Source organism: Danio rerio, chromosome 24 (genome assembly GCF_049306965.1).
Source record: "Danio rerio strain Tuebingen ecotype United States chromosome 24, GRCz12tu, whole genome shotgun sequence".
NCBI classification, from domain to species: domain Eukaryota; kingdom Metazoa; phylum Chordata; class Actinopteri; order Cypriniformes; family Danionidae; genus Danio; species Danio rerio.
The window spans coordinates 31063366-31089786 of NC_133199.1; the positions used below are offsets into that span (position 1 = coordinate 31063366).

Genomic DNA, 26421 nt, shown 5'->3' on the forward strand with positions numbered 1-26421 from the left:
TGTAATAGGTAATAGGCAATAAGGTAATAATATACTAAAATAAAATGAATAGAAACAAAAATAAAATAAAACAAGCAACTTAAAATAGAAAACGTAAAATAATCTGAAAAAAAAACAAAGGATAAATATACTTATTATACATTATTGTAATTAATTAAACGCACATAATAATACAGCCGTATCGACATGCTTACACAAAATGCAAACAATCTGATTAAAATGAAAAAGGCTATTTATCATAAGAACGATTAACAGATATCAACAAAATCCATTGTGTTATACCGCCCCCTATCGACAGCACTCATTGAACTGCAGCTAAACGCGGGCAGACAACACAGCCGTTGAGTCGCTGAAAGGGCCGCAGTGGAGAGTGGGCGGGCTAGTCAATAAAGCGGCTCTGGGCGGGAGTTCGCGGTGCGGTTTGGCCGAGAGAGAGAAGCTCAACTCCGGACACAAATACACGGGGAGGGAAGAGGCGTGTGGTTCCGTTCATTATCATATCCCAGTTTAACTAGCACGTACAGTTACAGTTAACGTCGTTCGCGTTTCTCGCACTGTGATTCAATCCGTTTTGAAGAATAACACACATTCACTCTCGTCTCGTGTCGTTTACGTTACCATTTCGACAACAAACGTTAGCCAGTCACTTAAACATCACCAAACAGACCTTTAAAGTTCACTATCAGGCCTGATTCCAGGGAGCTGGTGAAAATCGGAGGCTGTTAAACGTTGTGTGGTGCTTTAAAAGTTTCCTGCACGGATTTGTGGGTTTGTTTTTCTAAGTTTTGTCCGTGGAAGTCTGACGTTCAGGCCCGCAAGCAGTCTCCCGTACGCGGAGAGCAGATACAGGTGAGTGGAAACTCATACGAACGATTATAGCACGTATTTAATCTCACAATTCTAGTTTAGACTACAATTATATCTAAATATAAATAGCTGGGGTGTTTATTGACAATTTGGAGTTAGCAACTAGTGCTAACAGTTTAAGCTAGCCCACTATCAGCCAGTGTTTAGCATGCAAGCTAACGCACACTCTCGTTGTTTTTCTTTTTAAATGCGCAGTTTCATAGACATTAAACATATTCTGTATGACAGTCGATGCTTTTAAGGCTTTAAAAGTTTGTTTTTGGCGTCTTCTTGTATGGTTAGCTTTACAGAGAAATGAGAGTCAGCTAACTTAGCAGCTGTCTGTTGTGTTTGTGGGTTTGGCCTGCAGTGTTCATGTGCTTTGACATATGGATAGAATTGCCTTGACATCTTCGGTGTATTTAATGTAGTATTATGGACATTTGGTTTATATGTGTGTTTTGTATGTTGTTTTGTACCACATCATCTGTTGTTGTCGTTTAAGATGCGTAGGCTTTGCATTGCTCTCATGTTTACGTATCATCATAATGTAAATACCCTCCATGTGTCATTTGAAAGGACTGTCTGAGTCAGCTTTTGCATTTGACAGATCAAATGTATGCTTTTAACGTGCACCATGACCATGGAGATGATTATGACTCTTGTAGGACAAATAATATTCCAAATATTATTTAGATCCGAATTAGGTACTTGTACCAGCATGTAGAAACCTGTATATGAACCTAGTTTGAATGAATGTGCATTATATTGAGGTTGTTTGCCTAAATACGCCTAAATAATGTTTTATGTTTATTTTAATGCTAATTTTGTACTCCTCATACAGCCTTTTTAAATGACTGCATACATATTGCATACAAAAGATACTTTCCAATTAGTACGATAATGCCATCTGCTATTGACAGTAATCAATTGCGCTATCTGGTTGAGTTCAGTTTAAGTATTTGAAGGTTTTGATTATATCAGCTAGTTTAGAGATGCCTCCCACAGTAGTCAAATTGACCAGTCAGCATTACCTTAGAGATTGATTAAAAATCTTTAGTTTTGAGAATCTTTTGTACTTACTAGGGATGCTCTGGTCAGGATTTTTTCAGCCGATACTGAGTACCAATTCCTTGCCATGGTTATCGATTGATTTTGATGCTTCAAACTTTGTTACTTAGCCATTGCATGAAGCACATTTTCCCTCTCAGTATGAGATCTTGCCTTACTCAAGAACATAAATTAAGGATGTTCCGTACATATAATAGTCAAAAGCAGCTTTACAAAAAAAAAAACGGATAGAAAAAAAATGAAATATTACTAACATTGCAATTTGAAAACATTGCTCATGTTATAGCACTGCTGATGTATATCGCGGACAAACACATGCATCTCTCTCTGTTCGTAAAGTCGTAAACAAACACTTTTGATTGGTTTGTGAGATCGGCAAGATCAGCGAGTACCGATTAAGTCGTGAAATGTGATTAATGGCCAATACTGATCTACGGCCAATCATCGCAGCATCCTTAGTACTTACTGTGAAAGTTTTACTCTTGATATGTGGAATGGTTTATTCAATAATTATACATATCTATAGCATTACTGCCCAGGTGTTTGAAACCATGTTTTAATTAATTAGTTTTAAAGCATTTCCTAGACTACAGTAAGTAAACTGAATGCAGTAGTATTGGGAACAAGAACTATTATTTGAAGACAGCTGTGTATTATTTGATATACTTTAGAATGTGGTTTAATCCTGTGAAATCAAAGCTGGCCTCAAATATGTGAACAGTATAGAAAATAATTCATATGGAATTGTAAAGTGTGACTGATTGCTAATTGTAGTGTCAGTTTGTCTTTTTAATATCTGTAACATTAATATAATTAATAATAGCTATGATTTTTATATCTATAATATTACTAGGTGTTTGGAACCTGTTAAAGCACTTTTAATATTTATAAGCATTCCCTAGAAATACAGTAAGTAAACTGGATGCAGTAGTATTGGGAACAGGAACTGTTATTTGAAGACAGCCGTGTACTATTTTAGTATACTTTAGAAATATGTCTCAAATATGTGAACAGTAAAGGAATTCATTCATCTGTAATTGTAGTGTCAGTTTCTCTTTTAGCTAAGTGTAAAGAATTTTTTACCCTTAGGCCTGTTTTTTGTCACTTCTTCAGTAGAACGTAAAGATTTTTAGCAGGAAACAGTGATGTTTGGTGGTTTTTATTAGATGCAAGTAAACAACTATTGGCACTTTGAGAAAGAAATAAAAACTTACAGGCATAGCAAAGTTAAAACCCATGGTTCCTCCTGATGAGAGATATTTTTATATTTTATTAAGTGGAACATACATTCTTGAATTTTCAGTCTCTGAACATTGTTTACAACCTTACTACCTTTAAACCACACCACACTGAACAGTCCTGAGTGTGTTTGTGACTATATGGAACGCACACTTCTGTTGCTTTATGATATTCATGTAAGCAAAAACTCCCACATGAGCAGATACTATTTAATACTGCCTGCATAGTCTAGAATAATAAAAATAAATATTTTTTAAGAACAGTATAACATGTTGTGTATCTTACAGAGGATTGCACTTGTGGTAAATCATTACACAACAATGAAACTCACACTTCAGACTCTCATGAATGTGCACAGGACAGCCTGCCAAGGCTGTGGTTTAAGATAATAAGGTTATAAATAATTTCCAGTTTCTTGCACAGCCGGATTGTCTTGCGACTGTATCATCATGAGCCATGGCTATGAATTTTGTCTTGCCTGCGTGTAATTTATTATTATTTTTTGGTGACTCTCAAAGTGCCAGTAGTGGCTGATTTGCATTTTATAAATCACAGTTTAAGATAAAAAAAAATCTTTTTTATTATTTCACTCAAGACAATTATTAACTAAATCAAGGATGGCCTGAATGTAGGTAAATTAACAGCAAATGTACTTTTTTTTTTTTTGAATGAATAACCTCCTTTTAATGTATTGAATAATATTTTGTGGTTATTGTGCTTTGCATATTGGTCACTTTCATAACATTGCTTCTGATGTTTCCCATTGCTAGGTGTTTCTCTCTCTCATCTATCTATCTATCTATCTATCTATCTATCTATCTATCTATCTATCTATCTATCTATCTATCTATCTATCTATCTATCTATCTATCTATCTATCTATCTATCTATCTATCCATCTATCCATCTATCCATCTATCTATCTTTTACAAATGATTTCTATTTAGATTGTCATTTCTTCTCCTCATCCTCAGTTCCCTGGTGGTCTGGAGAGCTCTGCGTTTGGAGCTAGAACCTGGACAGCTCATGACTTCAGACCAGGAAGGAAAAACTATCGTGGAGCCACAGGTGCAGCAGTCACAGGAAGCAAAGGAGAAAGAGATTCCCCTTTTGGTAAAGTATAATCAATATATTGTTTGGTTTGTCTTTTGAACTGTTAAGTACTTGTGGTTGGGGAATAAAAACCTACTAGCGAAACTAGCTCTGGGCGTTGTGAAAGGGCATAACAAGGCGGTCGTCTGAACCTCCCTTGTGTTTTGGGACCCTGCCAAGTTGCTGATCCCATTCATACAATGCAAGTACAGCGTCCATTGAAGCACCAATCATTGGTCAGAGTTTGCTTTTGAGTGATGGGCCCATGTGAGTCAGCTGTATAATTTTAAATGTGCTATTTTGGGTCTGGAGAGGGGGTAAGCAGCCATAGCTTGTGCCTCTGTCTCCCTTTCCCTCTTCGAGGAGCTTGTGAGAGGAGCTTCCAAGTTTTTGTTCACCGGATTACATAGACATCCTTTCACACGTTTAAATATGGGGTGTTGTTTCAGCAAAGAATTGAATCCTAACCCGGTAAACGAAAGAACAAGTCTTCTTCAAGAGGCCATTCCTGAGAGCTCCACAACGAAAGCGCTCAGAGACTACGCTTGGTCTGTTGCCGATCTGGCAGACGAGAAGCCTTCTCAAAACGGGACTGTGAACGTTGCTTTAGAGACCAGTTGTAATGCCTCCTCCACAAACTTGTCAGCAGGTCTCAACCTTATTAAAGAGGGTGGTAGCAGTGTACAGGAAGGGATGACATTTTGGGAACCACCTGTTGGCGATCCACCTATCAATGAGGTTACAGTCCAGAAAGGAAATACCAGTGAACTGGGAAAAGATGGTAGGGACTATTGCCAGATGAAGGAAACTGTACCTTTGGATTCTGTAAAAAAGAAAATAGCTGACAATGCCAGAATGAGAGCTAAATGGTTCTGTGATGGTCAACAGTCTCATTCCACTGCTGTCTCCGTAATTGCAAAACAGGAGCAAATTAAGACTCTTCAGGATGTACAATCAAAATCTGCTTCTCTTCCAAAGCATGCCACCTTACTGCAGAATAATTGCATTAGGAAATCTGTGAATCTAAGTGACTCAGAACAGGGAAGTTCTGGAATTTTGATTACCGACCATAGCTTTAAAAAAGAACTGAATTTCTACAGCATCTGCTTGATTGATTTAGAGGATCTTGGAAGTGAGTGTGGCTACCAGTCCATGACAGAAGCTGATGCAGTCAGGTACGCAAGTGCACCAGCTGTTTCTGAAAAGGCTTTGTTTGGTAATACATCACTCCCACAAGATCGCACAATATCAGGTTCAGACCCTTCACTTAAAAAAACAGCAGCACAACAAACAGACAAATGCCCCTCAGAGAAAACTCTAGGATATTCTACTAGTCTTCCTGCAAATCTAGCACTTCTAAATGAAGATCTAAAACCATTTTCGGTTCAAGAAAACCAAAAGCCTTCATCTGGAAATGAATCAACTTGCTGTTCTGATACAAAATGCACAGGTTTTCCTAATATTGCTGTAGAGGACACCACAGATCAACCCTCCCCAGACTTGCTGTCACAATATGGACAGATGTCAAGTACAAATGCTGCATCGCCACAGGGGGAACCTGCTGACCTACTTAAAAACCCTGATCTTTATGATAGCAATGGTTACAAGACCACAGATTTGTCGAGTCCACTTCAGCAAGATATAAATGGTCTGCCGGATAAAGTGGAATTGGAAAATAAACACAAAATTTGTGACTTTACCGAACCCATGGACCTAATTAAGGACACAGTTGTATCAGATGAAGCCGAATACTCCGTTTCTTGTCTTAGCAACACAGCAGATAAACCTCAATTTCCTATCATGATATGGGATAAATGTGTTTCCAAGAAAACTCATACTGAGAAAGTTCATAAAGAAACATCCCAAGCTCTCTCAGCTGTCAGCACATCTGCATCAGGAATGCAGGTAGAGATAGATGTCCAAGAAGGGTTATCTTATGAAAACTCTTCTGAAGAGATTGAAAATGTAAAATTTTGCTCTGAAACCCAAGTGTCTTCCGTCAAAAAAGAAAACCTGTCCAAATCACTTTCCTGTCAAAAAGTTGAAGTTGAACCAAGACAAATAGGAATGCAGGAAGAGGTCATTTTCAGTCCTTGTCGGTTCAGCGTGTTGCAGTGTGAAGGGCAGACAAATGAATCTGACATGTTCAAGGTTGCTGGTGTGCCTCACGGTTTGAACTGTCCATCTCATGCAGAAAGTATTTGTGTAGATCTGACTTGTAATGCTGAAGAGGACAAGATGGACATGACTTTGACCCCACATGTCTACACTTGTAGTGTTTTTCCCACTAATCAGACAAAGATTGTGTCAGAATCTTGTGACATTCCAAACAGGGAACAGAATGTAGAACTAAAGGCAGATTTTACAAATTTTGAATCATGTGACGTGAATCCATCTCCACTTCCCACGAATGAAACTGTAAACTTTGAACAGTTGATGGAAGTTACTCATAAATGTGAATTGGATTACGACAGTGTTAGTTTTTTTGGTTCTTCTGATGCTGAAGTTTATACAGACACACAAACTGTACCTGATTGTTCTGTTGATGAAGATCTGTCTAATAGTATAGTCTTGGCTTCAGATACATCACGCAAAGACATCTGTAACAAAGGACAGGCAGGAAACAGTGCAGGGAGTTGTTTATCACAGGTGGAATTGGGAAGCGAATTGCCTGGATTCGTAGAACAGTCAATGGACAATGAAATTGGAGAGTCTTGTTTACAGCATGATGAGAAGATGCATATTGCCAGTGAAAACTTCTGTGAGGATGAACCTAAGGTACTGGGTGAGATTGGTTTGTGTACAGATGATGGCAAAACTGAAATGTCAGAATGTGAACCGCAGGTACTCGCACCAACATTAGAAATTCTTAATGGCCTAAATGATGCAAATAACAACAATGAACATTTGGAATCTGGTTGTTCTGCTAACTGTGTTGCACATACACCGTTTGAGGCACCATGCCTGTTTGAAGTATCAGAGATTGCCAGTTGCTCTTCAGGGTCATCAAACTGCATGAGGGAAAGGGCTTTCCAGTACATGGAATCATCTTCTGAACTACTAGCCAGTGACACTCAAGGATCTTCAGTGACATACATTCAGGAGCATGGAGAATTTCAAGACATGAGAGAAATGAAAGGAGGTGGTGTTGACATCAGCATTCCTCTCGTGAGTATTGCAAGACTGCCACTTGAAACCGGAGAGGTGCAGTTGTGCGCCATACATGGCCACGGTTGCAATGATGTGAACTCTACAACTACAACGGCTTGTGTTTCCCAACCTACAACAAGCATTGGAGATCGTGATTTTGATCCGTCTGATTCGAAAGTCATTGATGATGAGATCAGTGACGACATTTATGTAAATGCAGCAATTCCATTACCGGTAGAACCTGACCAGGTTGACATTTATGCCAGCACCCCATCTTATGAGATTTATTTTCTCAATAACGCTCAACTAACAGTTCCTGTGCAGGTGGAAAACCCTCAGGGCTTGGATGAAATTGATGGAGAGCAAGGCATGCTGAATATGGTTTCAGACCTTCTTGGGAAATCAGAGTTGAATGACGAGGTGGACACTGGTCACTGCCTTCCAGCGTGGTCTAAGGAACCACATGTGCTGTTTTCTGATAACCAAATGGAGGCATGTGCATTGGTGTCAGCATGGGACCATGCTGTTTCTGAAGCAAGTCTTACAATGCAAAATGTTGAACAAGATACTGAATCTGACCCCAATGTTGGCCTTCAGGATTTTCAGACCTCAATGGGTTTCATTGCGCCCTATCCTTATAACCTGTTAGCGACTGAGGGATCTTGTGTATGGGACTGGCAGAGTGCTTATAGTGGACTTGTAAGTACTTTCTAATCAGCTTGGTTTTTATTATGCAGTGGCCCCTAAGCAGACTTTAGTCGTAGTAAAAAACATGTAACTTTTAAAATATTCTACTAAAAGACAAAAGTAATCTATGTTTTGGATGGGTTGAGTATGCAAGTGTTTTTTTTTTTCAAATGTTAGAGCCTTTTTTTAGACCCTTATTTGGTGTGGTGATGGCAATTTTTAAAATTACCTAATTTTATGTTTACATTTAGCCTTTGTTTTTACAGGAATCGTCCAAGATCTCAGACCTCAATCCCAATGCGAAGGCATGGGCCAATTACATGCCTAAACCGGAGGCTTCTGCTCCAACCTGCCCTGACTCTCAGCAGTCATGGGTAGAAGCGGCCGATGACCCATCTAACTGCATCTCAGATGGTGAACCTCCTCTTCAATTGATAATTTATTGTATATTAACCTTATATCAGTCTGAGGATGTTTTGATCTGTTTGTTTTGTCCATTCTAGGATATAACAACAGTGAAGACAAAGGGAACTGGAATGAGGAACAGCAGGTGTCTACCTCTGTAGAATTGCCCTTTGCAGCACAGCCAGAATCAGTGTACTTGGGAAGCTCAGTCATTGAGAAGGGCATTGTGTCAAACCAGAACACCAGTATGAAAGGTAATATCCATTTGGGCTTTTGTTCACTGTGTCATCCCACTAAATTTCAGTTGTTCACAGTTATGTACATTTATTATAGCACAAGATGTGGCAGTCAGTCATTATAGATGACTCTTAGCTATCGCATTCTTAAATAATTGAGAATTAAATCAAATGATTTCTTGCAGGGGTGGATGATTCAGACTCCTCCAGACAACTTGAAGACCTTCGGGAACAGTTGAAGGCAACACTGGAGTTCTGCCTCTCTAGGTAATTACTAGCATCTTCATAAGATTTTAGCCCTGGTATTAGTGTGTTTTGTCGATCCAATCATAAGTGCACAATGCTAGAAGTGCGGTACATTTATAAACTAATTTCAGAGAATCCTGTGCTTGTGATTGAACATGGCTGGTACCACATCAGCTCCGCATATTGCACCAATCGGATGAATACTGACACACTATAAATATCAGAGTTTTCCACTTCAGTCATCTTCGTTTTGAAGAATCCCTCCTTCCACCTCTACTCCTCCCCTTGTCCTGATTGGGTGGCATGGTGGCCCAGTGGTTATCACTGTTGACGCACAGCAAGAACGCTGCTGGTTTTGCCCCTTACCAGGCCGGTTGGCGTTTCTGTGCAGACTTTGCATGTTCTCCTCATGCTTGGATGGGTTTTCCCTGGATTTCCCGGTTTTCTCCCATCGTCCAAAGACATACACCATAAGTAAATTGACTACTCCAAAGTTGCATCTTAAGACAAACTCTTAGCCAGCTGTATCTCAGCACGTTTAAAAGCAGGGGAGTCCTTGAGACCTAACTGAGCTCAAACTCCCCTCTCGCCCTTCAAACAAGAGGAAGCCCCGGGCTCGAGAATATCATGACTCACGGCTCTCTCCTGGGACAGCATGCCAAATTTGCTTTATTATCAATCATCAGCTGAAGTGTTGAACTTTTGAAACTGGTAAAAATGAGGGCTGAAAGGTTTTGTGCTTGACCACTTTGTGAGATGGTTAAACTCATTAAACTTTGCCATCTGAAATGGTGAGTTTTTCACATTTTTCGAAGTGTTCCGTTATCGGTCCTGATTAAAACACAAACCCATATGTTCTGTGTAGATTTGCAGATATCAGAGCAGAAAGAAAACTGCATGTTCTGTGTATTATTTTCTTTTCTTTCATATTCTTGTATAAATTGTGCAATCAAATTTGCTAAATTAGATCAAAGATCACAGAAAGCTCAAACAAACATACAGCTGCCCGTAGATCGTCCTCTTGAAGAATCAGGAAAGTGGACAAAAGAGGAGTAAAAAGGAAATTGTCCTCTTATACTTGTTATCTGAGAGACCAAAGTGCATTTTAACATATCAATGCCCTACTTATACGTTCAGTTAACATCTCATTTAGATGTTCAAAGATCTCAGTTAAATAAATGGAATGCACATTTAATTTCAAAGTATTTGTGGTGTACTTTGAATATTTTCAGTATTCTTCATAGAAGTTCAAGAAATGATAGTGGCATTTATTTGAAAAAGAAAAAAAATCGTTATATATGAATGTACTGTCACTTATCTATTTAACACATCCTCATATATAAAAACAGTGTCTGTAAACTTCTAAAAAGCTTGAACATGTTGAGTCTGTTTTGGATTGATGCTGACCACTCTCTTGTTCTCTTCTAGGGAGAATCTCGCTAATGACATGTACCTCATCTCGCAAATGGACAGTGACCAGTATGTGCCAATAGTGACTTTGGCAAACCTTGATCAAATCAAAAAACTCACCACCGATGTGGATCTCATTTCAGATATCTTAAAAAGTGAGTCTGAACTCATCACTGCTGCATTTTATTAGATCACAGTTTGGTTTTTTGTTTTAGACTTCATATGGGTTTGGTTAAATGTTGCAGTTAGGGCTGACATTGATTCATTTTTGACCCACAAGCGCTGCCTCTTGTCCAAGTGGACAAATGTGGAGAGAAAGTGCGGCCCAATCAGAACCGCTGCATCGTTATTCTCAGAGAGATTCCCGAGGCCACTCCTCTGGAGGTACACATTATGCTATCCATCTTGTTAAATAAAATCTTTAATGGTCTGACCTAATGTTTGTTCTGTATGTCATTTGGTTTTTATTTGTACAGGAAGTTGAAGCGCTCTTTAAGAGTGATAACTTGCCCAAATTCATCAATTGTGAGTTTGCCTACAACGACAACTGGTTCATCACCTTTGAATCCGAGGCAGATGCTCAGCTGGTAAATCTCATGTTTATTGCATTTGATATGATCTTCTTAGAAAACTGCTTCAGGATTTTTTATTTCTCATTTCCCATTGCTCAACTCTGATAAACATCACTCTTTTAGGCATATCAATATCTCAGAGAAGAGGTGAAAACTTTTCAAGGAAAGCCAATAAAGGTATACTGCTGCATAAGTGACATCACATTTTTGACTGTTGCAGTTTCAGATATTGTGTTGTCGCATAATATTTTTGGTTTGATAACAGGCTAGAATAAAGGCCAAGGCCATTGCCGTCAATACCTTTGTGCCAAAAAATGGATATCGGCCAGTAGATGTGTCCTCAAATGTCCAACAGCGCTACACACCTTACTACATCCCACCTGTGTATGGAGCACAGCAACAGTTTCCTCTTTACAGACTGGTGACGCCTCAGGGCTGGTCAGCTACTCAGAGCTACCTGGACCCAACTCTGGTAACTGCCTGCATGTGTTCTGTTTAGCTCCGAGTAATATCCTAATAGAGTCTGGAGAGGTACTAATCATGTTTTGTCTGCCAACAGGTTTCTCCATTTCCCAGCCCTGCATTTATTAATGGCTTCGCTGGTTCTCCGACATTTAAATCTGCGACATCTCCACTAACTGTCAGACATTATACACATGCACCTCGAAACAGGTATTTTTTGATCAATTTACAGTTCGAAATTTATATTCATAAACTTATTGGTATGCATGTGGTTTCTGTTGAAGTTTCCATTCATCAAAGAAACCTGGAAAAAAGCTGTCCCTGTTTCCACAAATGTTTGATAGCACCTAAGAAGAATTTTATTCTTACTTTTTGATGAGAAATGTGCACCAGAGCAGTATCTTACAATAATTTCTGATTATTTGTCGCATTAAAGACTGGAATAATAAAAATCCAGCATTCAGCGATCACAAAAAAAATGTTTGATATTTTGAGGGAATGAAACCGGATTCCAACTGTTTATCAAAACTGTTTCTAACAGTTAAACTTTCTCTTTTTTAAATGGTACTGTTAATGTCTAAGTTTAAGCTGGCATTTAAAACCTGGCATTTATTAAAGATGGAGATGCTATGTGTCTCTTTTTTAAGTGTTTAGTATAAAAGCATGTACAAGCACAACATTTTTATTTTAACTGAACTAGGGTTGTAAAGGATCACGGTTGATCCGTAATTCGTACAGATTACAGTCCACGGTTCGGAACACGCATGGCCAGCAGATTAATACTTTTTTAGTGGTAGATTAATCCTAAATTTGCAACGTTCACAGAGAGATCGATTCTCGCATCATTCAAAAAACATGTATGAAAGCATTTAAGCGTTCCTGTAAAATATAATGATGGCGGAAGAAGTTGTGGTAGGTTATTCGGGATGTGGTGGGTTTTTTGTCACTACTTGTTTAGCCTGCATCAATGCATTCAGTTTATGCACAATTTAAAAAATTAGGATCTCAACAACCACACAACATAAATTATAAATGATGGTGGTTTGCATATGTTTAATAATCCTTTGAATCGTTGCAGTCAAATATGAAAATGCGAAAATCAAGAAAGAGATTGAGTCTTTAGTCTTTTGAGTTGGTTAGGAAGTTACAAACAGTCATATAACACAGAAGTACTGCCATAACAGTTTATAGTTTGGATATAACCACTGATGTTTATGGTAAAGATTAAAATCACTGGCATGTGCATTTAAAGATGCTCAAAAATGAAAGTTGTAGGCACATCCATCAAAAATATGCCACTGAATAATTCTTCAAATATGAGACTTCTTGCTATAAAACATGACGTTTTATGAGTGAATAACTGAATTATAATGTTAGATTTACACATTTAGCGTTATCAGTAACAGTGACATTTTCACAGTACTGAATATTTTACAATTTATTTTTATTCAGCTGATTATTTCTTTATTTTATTTTTAATAAAATTAAAGGTTCTAAGTTCTGTCTTTCAAAACCAAAAGTGTCTTGCAGTACTGTTTTTGTAATAAATGGGAAGGAAGCAAATTACAATTCCCCCCCCCCCCCCCCCCTTTTTTTTTTTGACGGATGCGAAAAATGGTCCAATTCGTGAATAAAAAAACATTGTTATATGAATAGTGAGATTTGTGATCCATTACACCACTAAACAGAACCCAAACCTTTGAATGGTAGTGTAAAATTAGTGTCAAGCTCAATATATTTTAGACAATGCTATGTATAACCATCCTTTTATCCAAACAGGAACCACAACAAAACTCACATTCGACTCCCAACAGACCGTGGAACCACTTTACTGGAAAACCCTGCTGCTTTCTCGACTTTCCCTACAGAAAGAATTCCCAACGGGACGCGTCCTCCACAGACTCATCACTTGGGTAGCAGACCTCGACTACCGACTGGTCTGGCATATCCACGCCGGGACCAGGTAGGAAGTGGACGGATGGAAGTAAATGGGGCCGATTACTCTCTAAACGCGGGTCGTGGAAGGTAATGCTATACGAACTGTTTATTAATTTCATGCACACTATTGCCATATTGCATACAACATTTAGGAAAAATACTAGATGGTGGCCTTTTTGTCTTGATTGGATTGTTTTTTTTATAAGAAGGGGCGGCTTTGGATACCGGAAACGGAGAGATGACAACAAATTTCCAGTATGTGACTATTTTTTTGTTTTAACCAACACTGCATAGACGCACTTTAGGATTAGCTTTGATTTTATGATGGAAAACAGTTTACTTCAAGTAAAATGCAATACAAACTCAACCCTGAAGGGCTTGTATGTAGAATATCTTTCTTATACAGTTTACAAGTATAAGAAGTAAGTTAATAAATGAAGATAAATATTTATAGGACTGAAAAATTAGTTTGACAGTTACAGAAACCAGTGTTACAGCAGGGTATCCGTGAGGTCTTAAAGTCTTAAAATGTCTTAAATCTCAAAAGCTAAATTTTAGGCCTTAATGTCTAAGAAATCTACTGAAATGTTGTGTTGTAGGTCTTAAATCTTTTTTTAACGGGTCTTAATTTTTCTTTGTTCATTGATAGCTACCCAATTAGACCATTAACACCCATACACTCACCAACAATCCATCTCAATTAAACCTTCAGATTTAAAAATAGTATTTAATAACTTTCTTTACAGTAATATTTGCTTAAAAGTTCTCCATTTGTTTACTGCTGAGGATACTGACCTGACCTGTGTTTTTTTTTATTATTATTAAATTATTAATATTGTAGAGCAATTGACAGCTATGCTTTTTCTATTATTGGTAGGGTTTGTTAATGAATATATTTGAAAATGAATACAAAAATATTAAAACAAAAATAATTTTATTGTATTGTTAAATGTATTCAATTAATCATTTTTGATTAGTGAAAATCTTTTCTAACTGGGATATTTGAAAAAGTATTAAGTATTAATAATGTCTTGGGTCTTAAATTAATCTTTGTAAAGCCTGCAGAAACCTTGCATAGGCAGGGCCAGACTGAATCTGTGGCCTTTTATTATCTACAAAAATCTGTGGATTTATTGGCTTCTGCCAGTATCAAATTTAATTAAATTAATTAATTTATTTTTATTTTTTAAACATTACTACAACAGGCTTGATAACCAAAAAAATAATATTGCATACATGTTCAGAGTAAATCCATGTTTTAAAGAAATTAAACGGCAAAAGAATGACAATAATACTTTACAATAAAGTCTCATTAGTAAATGTCAGTTATTGCATTAAAATCAACAGTAAGAAAAAGCCAGATTATACCAGATGAATGTTAAAGTTAATAAAAAGTCTAAATGCAAGAGAACGTTATTAGTTCATATCGCCATTTAATAAAACAATACTTTTAATGCATTATTAGGATTAACTAAGAAATGAACATCCATAAGAATAATAAATGGTTTTGTTGTCGTTGTTACATTTACAAATGGAGTAATACAGATTTAACAAACAAATAACTACAGTTTTAATCCAGATTAACAATGTCAACGTGTGAAATTAAATCACCTTCAAGCTGGTGGTGCTGTGATGAACGACCACTGCAAATACAATCTAAAAGTTTAAATAATAAATAATTATTTACAATATTTTGAGCTGCCCTCAATATTGAATTATCAGCATATGCTTAGCAGAATGATTTTGAGACTATATTAAAAGACTAAACAGGTATTTAAGTTTACAATGCTAATCCACTTTGAAACACTTGTTGTTACACCAAGCCACTGTAGGTGTCATATATAATATATCCACTAAAATACATTATTCACAAATGTTCTAAACATAAATAATATTCAATAATGAAAAAAATAATTGTAAATATATATCAAAATTTCAGCTAGAAAGACATCAGTGAGCACAAAATCTCAAAGGCAGGTCCTCTATCAAACCAAACACAACAAAGTTAAAAAATCACCACACTGCCACTTTACCTCTCAAAAGACATTTAATTGGACAACTTTTCAACCTACAAGGTCCCTGACCTGATGACGATTTTATTATTTTTATTTATTTAACTTTCTATAGTATTTAAGCAAAATTAATAGTATTAAAATATTTATTTACACACATTTTCTTAGGTAGAGAGCTAGAAAAAACAATTTGGCAATCTGCATATTTCTGTGGGCACAGATTCTGTATGGACCTGGTTATAGGGAAACATTTGCAAAAAAAATTATTTTGGTGTTTGACCAGGGAATGCTGTGATTAACACGTCAGAATTATGCTTTACTGTGTAGCTGTCTATTACAATAATGTAGGATAATAATGGAAAATTACTGAAAGTTCATTTAAAAATGCTTCCATCACAGCTCATGTAGATTTAAACATAAATGTATCAATGCAATTTGTTGAGCATGTTTCAATACTTGTTCTTCTCTTATGTGTTGAACACAGAGATCAGGAACACAGTCGCCCCCTCCTGTTCAGGAGCGCACTCCTTCCCCCAGTTTTGAACTGGGCTTGTCAAGCTTCCCTCCTCTGCCAGGAGCCGCAGGAAATCTGAAGCCTGAAGTAAAACCTGAAAACAGCCTTGACAACCGGCTGTCTGACGTTGTTATCGGAGCAGTAAAAGACAAGGTTGGCTTTCGATCTGAAATGCGTTTCTTCTGTGTGCGTTGAGTGCTACAGCATCAACCTCTCGTTTTGACTAGTAAAAAATGTTTCAGGCTTAACTTATTCGAGAGTAAACAGATGCTCTGGGTTTTGAAACATTAGCTTGCACTAAGCCTGGAATGCCATGTTCACTGCAGACCTTGCTGTCAGTCATAACCATGACATGTCCTTGGGTGTTTTGAGTGCTTTAGAGTGAGTAAGTGTGTGTGTTCCTGATGTCCAGCTGTTATGTTTGTTCATGCTGTCCTTGCCTTAGGAGTTTGACAGAAGCCCCTTTGTCTCTCCACAGCCTCTAAATAAGGATGTGGTCACCAGCCGTGTGATCTCAGGGACCCCCAAAGAATCTGTTCAGGCTGCTCCGGCTCCTGCTGCTCAAACCCCAGTGGACCACCAACACTCACCCTCTCCCGCCCAAACAAGGTGGGTTTCTTGTAGAGTAACTGATCAATGCATGTGACAGATCTGTTGCTGCAAGTGATTTTTCTTCATATGTAGTAGTTTTAAGCCACTTGCACCATCTGAAAGACTCCATTTACTTCTGGTATTAAGATCCATTCCTGTCACAAGTGGATGAGGAAATAAACAGGGTCTACATTTTTGGAGCTTGTCCACTTTAGACGGCTTCCATTCATGGGATAGCTTTCATAGTGTAAACACTCATCAGGTTAAATCAGTTTAAACAGGCACAAAAGACCACCTACTCTCTGTCTACTGACCTAACACATTGTTATAAACAGAGTTCCCACAGGGTCACGGAATATAATGGAATTTTAAAATGTCTATTCCATTTGATTTTATTCAAGACATAGGATATTTGCTCCTTTTCTTTTCTTTTTTAATTGCTTTAAATTTTAGTTTCATTTAATAAAGTGTAAAATTAATTTTATGGTTTGGCTTTTTTCAGCTCAGTTTGATTCCTTTCACACTCATCAGTTGGGAGTCCCTTAATGATGCTGTGACCAAACTTTACCTCCTAACTAAGCTTAACATGCCAAGATAATGTACCTTTTAAATCAAACTGCTGTAAATATGCATCAGATAAATATTATATTTAAAATTTTTTGGTATAAATCTGTTAATCAACCTCAGTCCTGATCAAAACTATTAAATTACTTGGAAAATTACAAAAATCGAACTCTTTAATTGCCAGATTCACAAATGATGTCACTGATTGGTGAAAAAAAAGATGTATTTTCAATATAAAAAGTATTTGTGGTTGGATTTTTTTTTTTACCGTTTATCAAAAGTCTTGGGCATGTGAAACAACATTGCCTTTGATGCATTGTTTTTGATTCATTTTCATTTTTTTCTGCCTAATTTACTGATGGTGGCTGTTTTTGCCCCATTGACTTTCATTATAACCACATTTTTTGATTACAAAACCATGACACCATATAATGATGCATTTTTAATTGTTTGTGATTTTCCCAGTTGGGAAGAGGTACAGTTTGTAATCATCAGTTGGCACCATTAACTCTTTAGATTTTAACTCTTTGCAAAAAAAAGAAAAAAGCCTAGTTTCTGGATTTTTTTTTTTATATAAAGTATAACAGCAAATTAAAGTGCATGTGTGTCTGCGAGTGTGTGAGTGACCTTTTCGAACTTACCCTGATGTGTCTGAGAAAATATGCATCTCGGCTCTCAAAACGACATCGAGTAAATAAAAACAAAGACAGCCATAAAAACAGCCACCAACAGAAAATGAAAATCTAACAATGCATCAAAGTCAAATGTTGATACTAATCATTCACTTGTACAAGACTGTGATAAAAGAAAAAAATCTAGCCCACTATTACTTTTTTTATTAAAAATGCGACTTTTTTTCTCACCAAATTAGTGACATCATTTGTGAACTTGGCAATTAAAAAGTTAAAATCCTAGTTTTTTTCTTAACAATTTAATATTTTTGATCAGGACTGATGTTGGAAAAAATATTAATCTGATGCATTTTTACTGCAGCTTAATTCAGTTTATGTTTTCATCCCAACCACAGTGAAAGGGTAGTACATTTGAACAGTGCACAAATTTTAAGGATTTTTACATATTTGGACTAGAAACGATATAACATCTAAGTAGGAAAAGCATTTGTTTTGCACTGTGGCTATTAAAATTGTCATAGTTTCTATATGTTGTTATTTTACCGTTTGTTTTAATATTATATTATTAATATATCTGCCCAACTGCAGTCTGTTGGCATTCATTAGATGCCATTTGAAATTCAGTCAATGAAAGTCAAATGATTTGATATTTAGCTTCAAATGGGAACCCTGTAAAAATGTTTTGTGAGAGAGCATGGTAAAACATGGTGTTCATACAGTACTTTGCTGGGTTGTACCAAAGCGTAAATATTACATTTGGAATTGTTGCCATTCACATACTTTTAGTGTTCCTGCTTTCTCTCTGTCTAAAAAAAAAAACAATTATGTTGTATATTTGAACACATTAATACTAGGTGCAAATGATAAAGCTTCTAGTGCTTGTTTTTGGAATACTGAAAATGTAAAAATGTTAATACCAGGTGTAAATTATACCAAAATAATATTTTCTGAACAGCCAAATATCTGTAAATAATGCTTATGTGCATATTACAGCATTTCTGATTGGCTTATCAACATGTGCAAGTTTGTTTTTTGGGGGCTAAAAGCAAATGTATGTTTTCTTCAGAAGTTAGTTTACAGCTGTCACAGTGACAGGTGTGATTTCTCAGGATTTCGTCATGTAGTTGGGGATATTTTCATTCCAAAGTAAACTGCTTTCAACACTTTAAAGTGTTTGGAGAATTAATTTAAATAAAAATTTAGCTTTGCTTGTCAACACCTATTTATTAATTAACAATTTGGCAGAGGTGGTGTTATTATTCACATAAATGTGGTTAGCTAATCACAACAAAACATCTCCATAAAAACTTAAAGGTGAAGAAGCATAAAATCTGTGACTCATGGAATGGAAGATAATCATGTCAAGTTAAGTTGACTTTTCACTTTTCCTAATATTCTTTAAAATATTTTTGTGTATTTCTTTGCCAGTATTTTATAATTTAAAAAAAATCTTGTATAATAATAAAACATTGCTATGAAAATGGCCTAAAATGCTTACATAGGAGGTTGAAAATATCCTACTACTACTACTATCATTAATATGCTTTCTGTGGGGGTAAAGTGCCATTTTGCAAAACTGTGGACTTGTTCTAAAATTTGGACTGGTTTGTTTTTATTTTTTACAGCCCGACAGCTGTAGAAAAACCTAAAGAGACACAGACACCTGCAGAAAAATGCTCAGACACACACGCTGCTAAAACCACACCACTGAGCAATCCAGTGACGGTGAGTCTGCAGGTAGCTTCACCATGTGGTTATAATATGTTTGTGTTTATATTTATGGTATTTTTGTAAAAAAATATTTGCTATGTATGGGTTTCTTGATTCTGTTAAACACAAAAGAAGATATTTTCAAGAAAGCTGAAAATCTATAAACATTGATTTCCATAGTATTTGTTTTTCCTACTATGGAGGTCAGCGGTTACAGGCTTTTAGCTTAATTCAAAAGATGTTCTTTTGTAATCAAATGAAGAAAGTCAAACAGGTTTGGAAAATTTGGGGATTTGGTTGGGCTATCACTTAAAGTGTTTCTTCAGCACAGAGTTTTATTTTTCACAGTTAAGAGACTTCGATTGTATCAATACAGAATATCTGCAGTGATGTTATGTTACTGATTTGGCAGATAATTTGTGACTAAAATGTTGACAAAAGAGCAGAGTGATTTATGAGTTGTTGTTTTTTTTTTTCCCAATAAGATTGTAGTGAAACTATTATTAGCACTATTTAAAAAAAAAAATGATGCTGAACTCACCTGACTTGTGGCTCTGTCAAATGCAGCTGTTGCACTCGTATTGCATCAGCCTTTTCAGTACTTTGTAATACTTTGCTGAAGCTCTCACTGCAGATGTACACTAAATGTGATTTTAAAGAAATTTTGAAAAGAAAATATTCATTAACGTGCAAAAACATGATCAGAAAAACAGTAATTCATCTTCTACAGTAACAAAACAAAATGTTTTTCAAATAAATGTTGTTCTTAATTTCAAAAATAGCAACTCCACAAATAGAAGCTGCACATTTATGTTGGTAATAAGGAATATTTCTTGAGCATTAAACGTGTTTATTTGAATGAGTTCTGAAGAATCCTGCGACACTGAAGATGAGGTAGTTTTCTTTTTACTGTAAACTTGAATATTATGAAATTCTATTTTTATGTATTTCTGTTGGACATGGGAAGATAACCTGTTTCAAGGTTTACGGCGGGTTGGAAAAGTCAAGGTTTTAACACTGCTAAATGTTCTGTTATACTGTTCCCAAGGCATATGTAAGTTTTTTTTTTTTTTTTTAAATGTATTTTTATGTTTTGTAAAGAAATCTGTTTTTAATCTAATGAAAAGAGCAGAAGTCAATGATTTAGTTTAACTATTTAGCCTGACATGTTTACTGTTACAAATATTAAAAATGTTTCTTAACATGAAATCAAATAAATGGTGTTAAAAGAGGGGGAAATTTATTTTTTTATTTTTTTTATAGACATTTAAAAAGAACTTATTTTAGAGCAGTAATCACAATACCGTGAAACCGTAGTATTTTTATCCAAGGTTATCATACTGTCAGAAACGTATACTGGCCCATGCCTGATTTCTGTATCAAATTCAGGTGAGAATAAATAAGGTCTTTTGATAATGTTATTTAATGGTCGGGGTGGACCGTTCGCCTTTGGGCTTCATCTCTAAGACCAAGGGCCTAGGTTTGCTCTTGACATTGGTAAGGACCTGTGAATCACCCTGTGAAACAATTAGTTTTCAGACCATATTATTCACAGATTATGTCAGCCTGCTGTAACATTAGAATGTGCGTCAAATGGAAAAAAACATTAGCATTAACAACATTATTATGATTGACCCGTTCATTAAGAAAGATTGAGTTTATGTGACTTACACTTTTCTTTGAAAAAAGGTCCTTATGTCCACTTTCTATTTTTTTTGCTGCCGCTATCCTCACTTGAGTGTGTCAAGTAAATTAAGTTATTGGTGGGAATATTTAAATAATTGGAGGATAATGTTGGGAACACGTCTGTTCTGTTGATATGTGATCCAAATATTCGTATCTTGAAAGAGATTGAAATATGACCGGTTTGTGCTGCTTTTCTATGGAAATTCCAGTGTAGCTTCCATTACGGCCCGTTATTTTTTGCCCGCCAGGGGCCTCATGTATCAATGTGCGTACGCACAAAAACTTTGCATACGCCAGGTTTCACGCTCAGAATCGCTCACGTTTGGATTTACTAACAATGAACTGAACGTGGGAATGTGCGCAGCTTCACGGCAGCTTTCTGGCAGGCGTACGCACATTTTTTGTGCGTGTCTGTTTTATTTCCATTGGCGACTCCTAGAGGCAGTTGTGTTAAATCCCTCTCTACAAAGTGTCTGAGCCTTGCAATGGCAGCTGTATGAGACGGGTTCAGCAGGTATATAAGGTTTCCATACCATACATTTGACCAGCTAAACATTAAAGCACAATTTGCAGCAGTTGCCTGTTTTCCCAATGTAATCTGAGCTATCTACTGCACGCACATTGCTATAAAGACACTATCTGAAGATGAATTTGCATGCGTGAATCAGAAACATTTCCATTCAATAAATGTGCAAATAAAATATGATGCACAAACTTATTGATGATTCCTACTTGTCTTTCTTGTGATAAATAGTGGGCAAAATCTGATATGTAGCGGGGAAAAAAAGAAGAGAGTTCATCAGACGCTGGATTCGAGCCGAGTTCATGCTCGAACGTATCAATTCATGATCACATGCAACTTACGAGAAGCGCCACTGAGACTGTTAAAAGTGCTGCAACATTTTACAGATATAAACCACACTATTTATTTTTTTTAATGCACTCAGTGCGATGTTCAGACCCAACTGTGTTAACCGCATCAGCTAAACTCTCCCACTCTATTTTTTTTCTTTTGTTGTTAATTCCGGAGAACAAACTTGCAAATAACACCGCTTTTCTCCGATCTACCTCCGAAAGCAGCACGTCCAATTCACATTCTGTTCAAAGTTTCTCTTTTTGCTTGCTTTTGCCATTGCTTTTTCGTTGGGTTTTGCCATTAGCATAGTCATTAGCATATTCATACGGGGAAGGAGGCAGGGAGGGGTTTTGCGCTCATGCATGTTGCGCTCAGTTTCACGTTCATTCGGATGTACAAAAGAATATGCGTGAGATTCGGCGTACGCAGTGTTTTTTATACATCTGAATTTTTTTCTGCGTACGCACATTTACAGCTTTGTGCGTACGCAATGTTTTAGTAAGATTTCCACGCAAGTCTTCGTACATGAGGCCCCAGGTCTCTGCACAGGTCATGTGACTGAAAACTATCAATGGTACTAAACACTGCATTGTTTACATGTTGTCTGTGCAAGAAAACAGACTACTGCCCCCTGTGGAGCGTAAAGACTCATCTTCTTGCACAGGTGCAGAACCTGGCTCTCGTTTCAGCCGGCTTTCGCCCCGTTTGGTGTGTTTGCGCACAGTTTTTGGTCCATGTACTATCCAAAGTGAAGGGACACTGCAGTTGGGTTTCGTTGGTGCTAGTTGTTTGGCATTGATGTGTCCCTAATACACACAGATAATTAAAATGCCTTGTCATCCTACATATCAGTTAAAAAGAGCGACATCTGAGTGACCTTATAATACAGCAATGCCAGATCACCTACTTAATTTGATTCATTTATTTAGCAGGAGCCCCGGAAGCCAAGCTACGCAGAGATCTGTCAGAGGATAAGAGAAGCACCAACACAGCAGCCGTCAGCGGATCCTCGAGCTCCCAGCTCCACCGCCGAAGACGTCAAAACTCCTGACTCTGCAGAACGCAGATGCAAAGAATCAGCGTCCGCACCTGCCAAATCCACAGCCACAGCGTGTCCCAGAGAGACAGTGAAATCTCAGCAGAGTCCTGGAGATCGAGCGACCGCTGGCACCACAGCTTCCTTCCACCAATCCTGAGAGCCTCTGCTTTGCTTCCAGGACCGAGCGGGAATGAAAACTCTGTCAGGGCTGCTCCCCCCCCGCAAAAAAAATAAAAAAAAGAAGAAGAAAAGTCCCTCTTATCTCACGGTCTCTGTGAGTGCACACACAGACAGCTTGTCACTGGAATCAGGGCCTACAGACAAAAGCACTTGTGCATAAAGGGTTCTCTGAATATTTTTGTTGTCCTTTATGTCGTTTTGTTTCAAAATTTAAAAAGATCTTTTGTTGTTTTCTAAGGAAAATGGGATTAATGAACCAGCACCGGTTGGAGAGTAACTATTTAAAACATTTCGTCAGAGCTCATCTTTATTTTGGGGTTAAAAAAAACAGTGCTGTTGGGAGAAAATACAGATTTTTGTTCTTTTTGTGGATAGTGCTGATCCTGAAACACTTTAATTTAGGTTTTCCTTTCCTTTTTTTTTTAAACTGAGATGTATATAATTTTGCTAACCTTGAGTGTCTTGGTACTGACGCGATTCGATATGAATTCTGACAGTTCCGGTCATTACAAACTGCATGAGTGAGACTTTGTGTAAATTGTTTTGCGTTCGGTTTTTACGTTCGGATGTTCCAGCACTGGAGTGACATTTGCTTTATTTTTTTCTTATTCGTTGAGCTCTGAAATATTTTTTTACATGCTAATCCTCTATCAGATGTACTAATGTGATATTGTAGCAGGTGTATGTATACCTGTTCTTGTGTGCATGCTTTCTTTTACGTTTTTCTTTTTTTTTTTGGTTGTTTTTCCTCTCCTTTTTTCTTTTTAAGCTTTTAATGGCACACGTTGATTTGCTGTATGATTTCTGTTTCTCGCTGATTGTTTGGGAAGAATCTGATGCCTCTTCATTGGATTCTGAAAGATCTTCACACTGCAATAGTGCTCAGGTTGCGAGGGTGAAGTGTTCATGTGCCTAGTCTGATGTGATCTAAATGATAGATGAGTTCTTTGGCTTTGTTTGTTATCCTGGTGTGGTGCTATGGTTTGTCACATGGTTACTTTGGTGCTTTTTATCTATGTAAATGGAGCGAAAGACACCAACACGCACCAATGTCTGTCGTATGACCTTTAACCATTCGCTTTCATATCACCACAATTATACGTGTGGGATTGTGTACATTTCTATAGTGACGTATACATCAAGAGCAAAAAAGATCTGAGCCTCCAGCACACATGGACCAGCGCTATTTTGTGAACTTTCTCCTGTACGTTTCCGTGTCACTCTCGTTTCTACTAATCATTCGTTCAGTTCGTTGGTTCTCACCCGTGTTTGGGTCGAGCGAGACAGACCATGTTTTTGTTTTGATGTCTTCCTGCAGTGTGGAGCACGTGCAGAATGCTTTGAGATGTTTGTCTTGTTGTTTATATTCTCTTTGTATCTTCCCGGTATTTTTTTGTTTATTTTTTTTTACCCCTCGGTTTATCAAAGAAAATGTTTTATGTTGATTTTTCTGACTCTGAATGCAACTGATTATTTTTCCATCAACAAATGAAGCATACTCTGAAAGTTTCATTACATAAACCTTTAAGGTGTTAAAAAAGGAAACAGACATCACATATAAATTAACAGTGTTTGAAAACTTGAATTTTATTTAAACTTGAAAAAAAAGTCTCTGCCTTAACTTTTTAGATGACAGTTTGGAGGTTTTTGTTTGTTTTTTTTGTTTTTCTTTCAATTCCCAAAGTGTAGGAAAAAGGATGATGTGGTTGAGGCGTCACAAAGCCTTCGTCACTACATTTTGTGTAGCACAATACTTTTGGGATTGAGATGGGATTTCTGTTTTGTTTCGTTTCTCCTCTGTGTAAATGCTTGTAGTCTAAACTGTAGTACATGTATACACTCGTATGTGTGTGCTTTCTTTGTACAGATGTAAATAATTGGAAAAATGTTAAAAAGGTACCCTAAAATTGGTTATGAGAAAATGTATGGGAAAAAAAAATAATAAATAAATGTTAATGACAAATTGGATGTCTATTCAGTTAGGCTGCTTTATTTAAACCAGGTCATGGTTTCTTTCTCAGGCTTTGGCTGACATAAGTGACCACAAGGTGGCATAATAAAAGCGTTAATACTTCATGAAAATCAACCTTCCGGTCTAATAGGCTTTATTCCACAAGAATAAAGGAGATACAGGACTTTTAGTTGCAGTTTTTGAATGTGTATATCGGCAAGTAAAGGAAATATTGAAACCCACAGCATTACTGAAAGACCTTAAAGGGGTAGTTCACACAAACATTTTAATTCTGCCATCATCTACTCATCCTCTACTTGTTTCAAACCTGATTTACCTTTTTTTCTTTTGTTGAACACAGGAAGATGTTTTAAATCAGCAAAAGTGCAATAGGAATGTGTGTACTATGTAAGTCAATGCTTCCCACATTCTTCAGAATATCATTCTATGTTCAACTGAAGAACTTATAAAAGTTTAGAACCAAGTGTGTTTTTTTTAGTAGAACAATCCCTTTATTACCGTTGAGTCTAAGGTAAAAGAAAGATGGTTCACTACAGCATCAAGCTGAATGAATTCAACACTGCATAAAAACCTGGTCATGATTCTGGTTACCTTAACAGTAACAAATATAATAAACATGGTGTAAATATCTAAGTTAGATTGAAAGAGCTATTTGATATTTAAGCTGTGTATGTGTGTGTGTAATTTTTTTAACACATTTCTAAACATAATAATTTTAATAACTCATTTCTAACAACTGATTTATTTTATCTTCACCATGATGACAGTAAATAATAACTAGATATTTTACAAGACACTTCTATACAGCTTAAGTGAAATGTAAAGGCTTAACTAGGTTAACTAGGCTGCTTAGGGTAATTATACAAGTTGTTGTATAACGATGGTTTGTTCTGTAGACTATCCACAAAAAAGCTTAAAGGTTCTAATAATTTGGACCTTAAAATAGTTTTTAAAGATAAAACAAATAAGACTTTCTTCAGAAGACAAAAAAATATCAGACATACTGTGAAAATTTGTTCTGTCAAACATCATTTGGGAAAAAAAAAAAAAAATTCAAATGTAGCTTAATAATTCTGATATCAACTATATATATATATATATATATATATATATATATATATATATATATATATATATATATATATATATATATATATATATATATATATATAGTGCCAGCATATATGACTACACCATATTTTCTGTATTATGGGTTACAATATTTTATTTGTGCATAAACATTAGTCTGAAGCCAAATCTGGACCTAATCTAACAAAATCACTTACAATAATAGTTCAAAAATTAGTAGCC

The 26421-nt window shown here is 36.5% G+C and overlaps 1 protein-coding gene across 18 annotated transcripts; it reads left to right on the forward strand.

Annotated features, from left to right (window-relative positions):
- Nucleotides 1-401: 401 nt before the first annotated feature.
- Nucleotides 402-25101, forward strand: larp4b (La ribonucleoprotein 4B). 18 transcript variants are annotated; one of them, XR_012399158.1, is made up of 17 exons: nucleotides 402-849; nucleotides 4131-4269; nucleotides 8352-8499; nucleotides 8589-8744; nucleotides 8912-8993; nucleotides 10401-10537; nucleotides 10663-10766; nucleotides 10859-10969; nucleotides 11078-11131; nucleotides 11220-11426; nucleotides 11514-11626; nucleotides 13196-13441; nucleotides 13561-13609; nucleotides 15851-16033; nucleotides 16359-16489; nucleotides 19293-21313; nucleotides 22457-25101. XR_012399158.1 is itself a non-coding variant. In XM_021470196.3 (17 exons), the coding sequence occupies exons 2-17, from the start codon at nucleotides 4681-4683 to the stop codon at nucleotides 23113-23115; spliced, it is 5517 nt and encodes a 1838-aa protein (XP_021325871.2). In that variant the 5' UTR covers nucleotides 402-849; nucleotides 4131-4680; the 3' UTR covers nucleotides 23116-25101.
- The last annotated feature ends 1320 nt before the right edge of the window (nucleotides 25102-26421 follow it).

What these genes read in the sequence shown, in the direction of transcription:
- larp4b (XM_021470196.3), top strand. Translation starts at nt 4,681, where the DNA reads ATGGGGTGTTGTTTCAGCAAAGAATTGAATCCTAACCCGGTAAACGAA. An exon ending in AGAGTGCTTATAGTGGACTT is followed by an intron (nt 8,098 to 8,351) that starts GTAAGTACTTTC and finishes TTGTTTTTACAG; the next exon opens with GAATCGTCCAAGATCTCAGA. An exon ending in CCGAGGCAGATGCTCAGCTG is followed by an intron (nt 10,970 to 11,077) that starts GTAAATCTCATG and finishes TCACTCTTTTAG; the next exon opens with GCATATCAATATCTCAGAGA.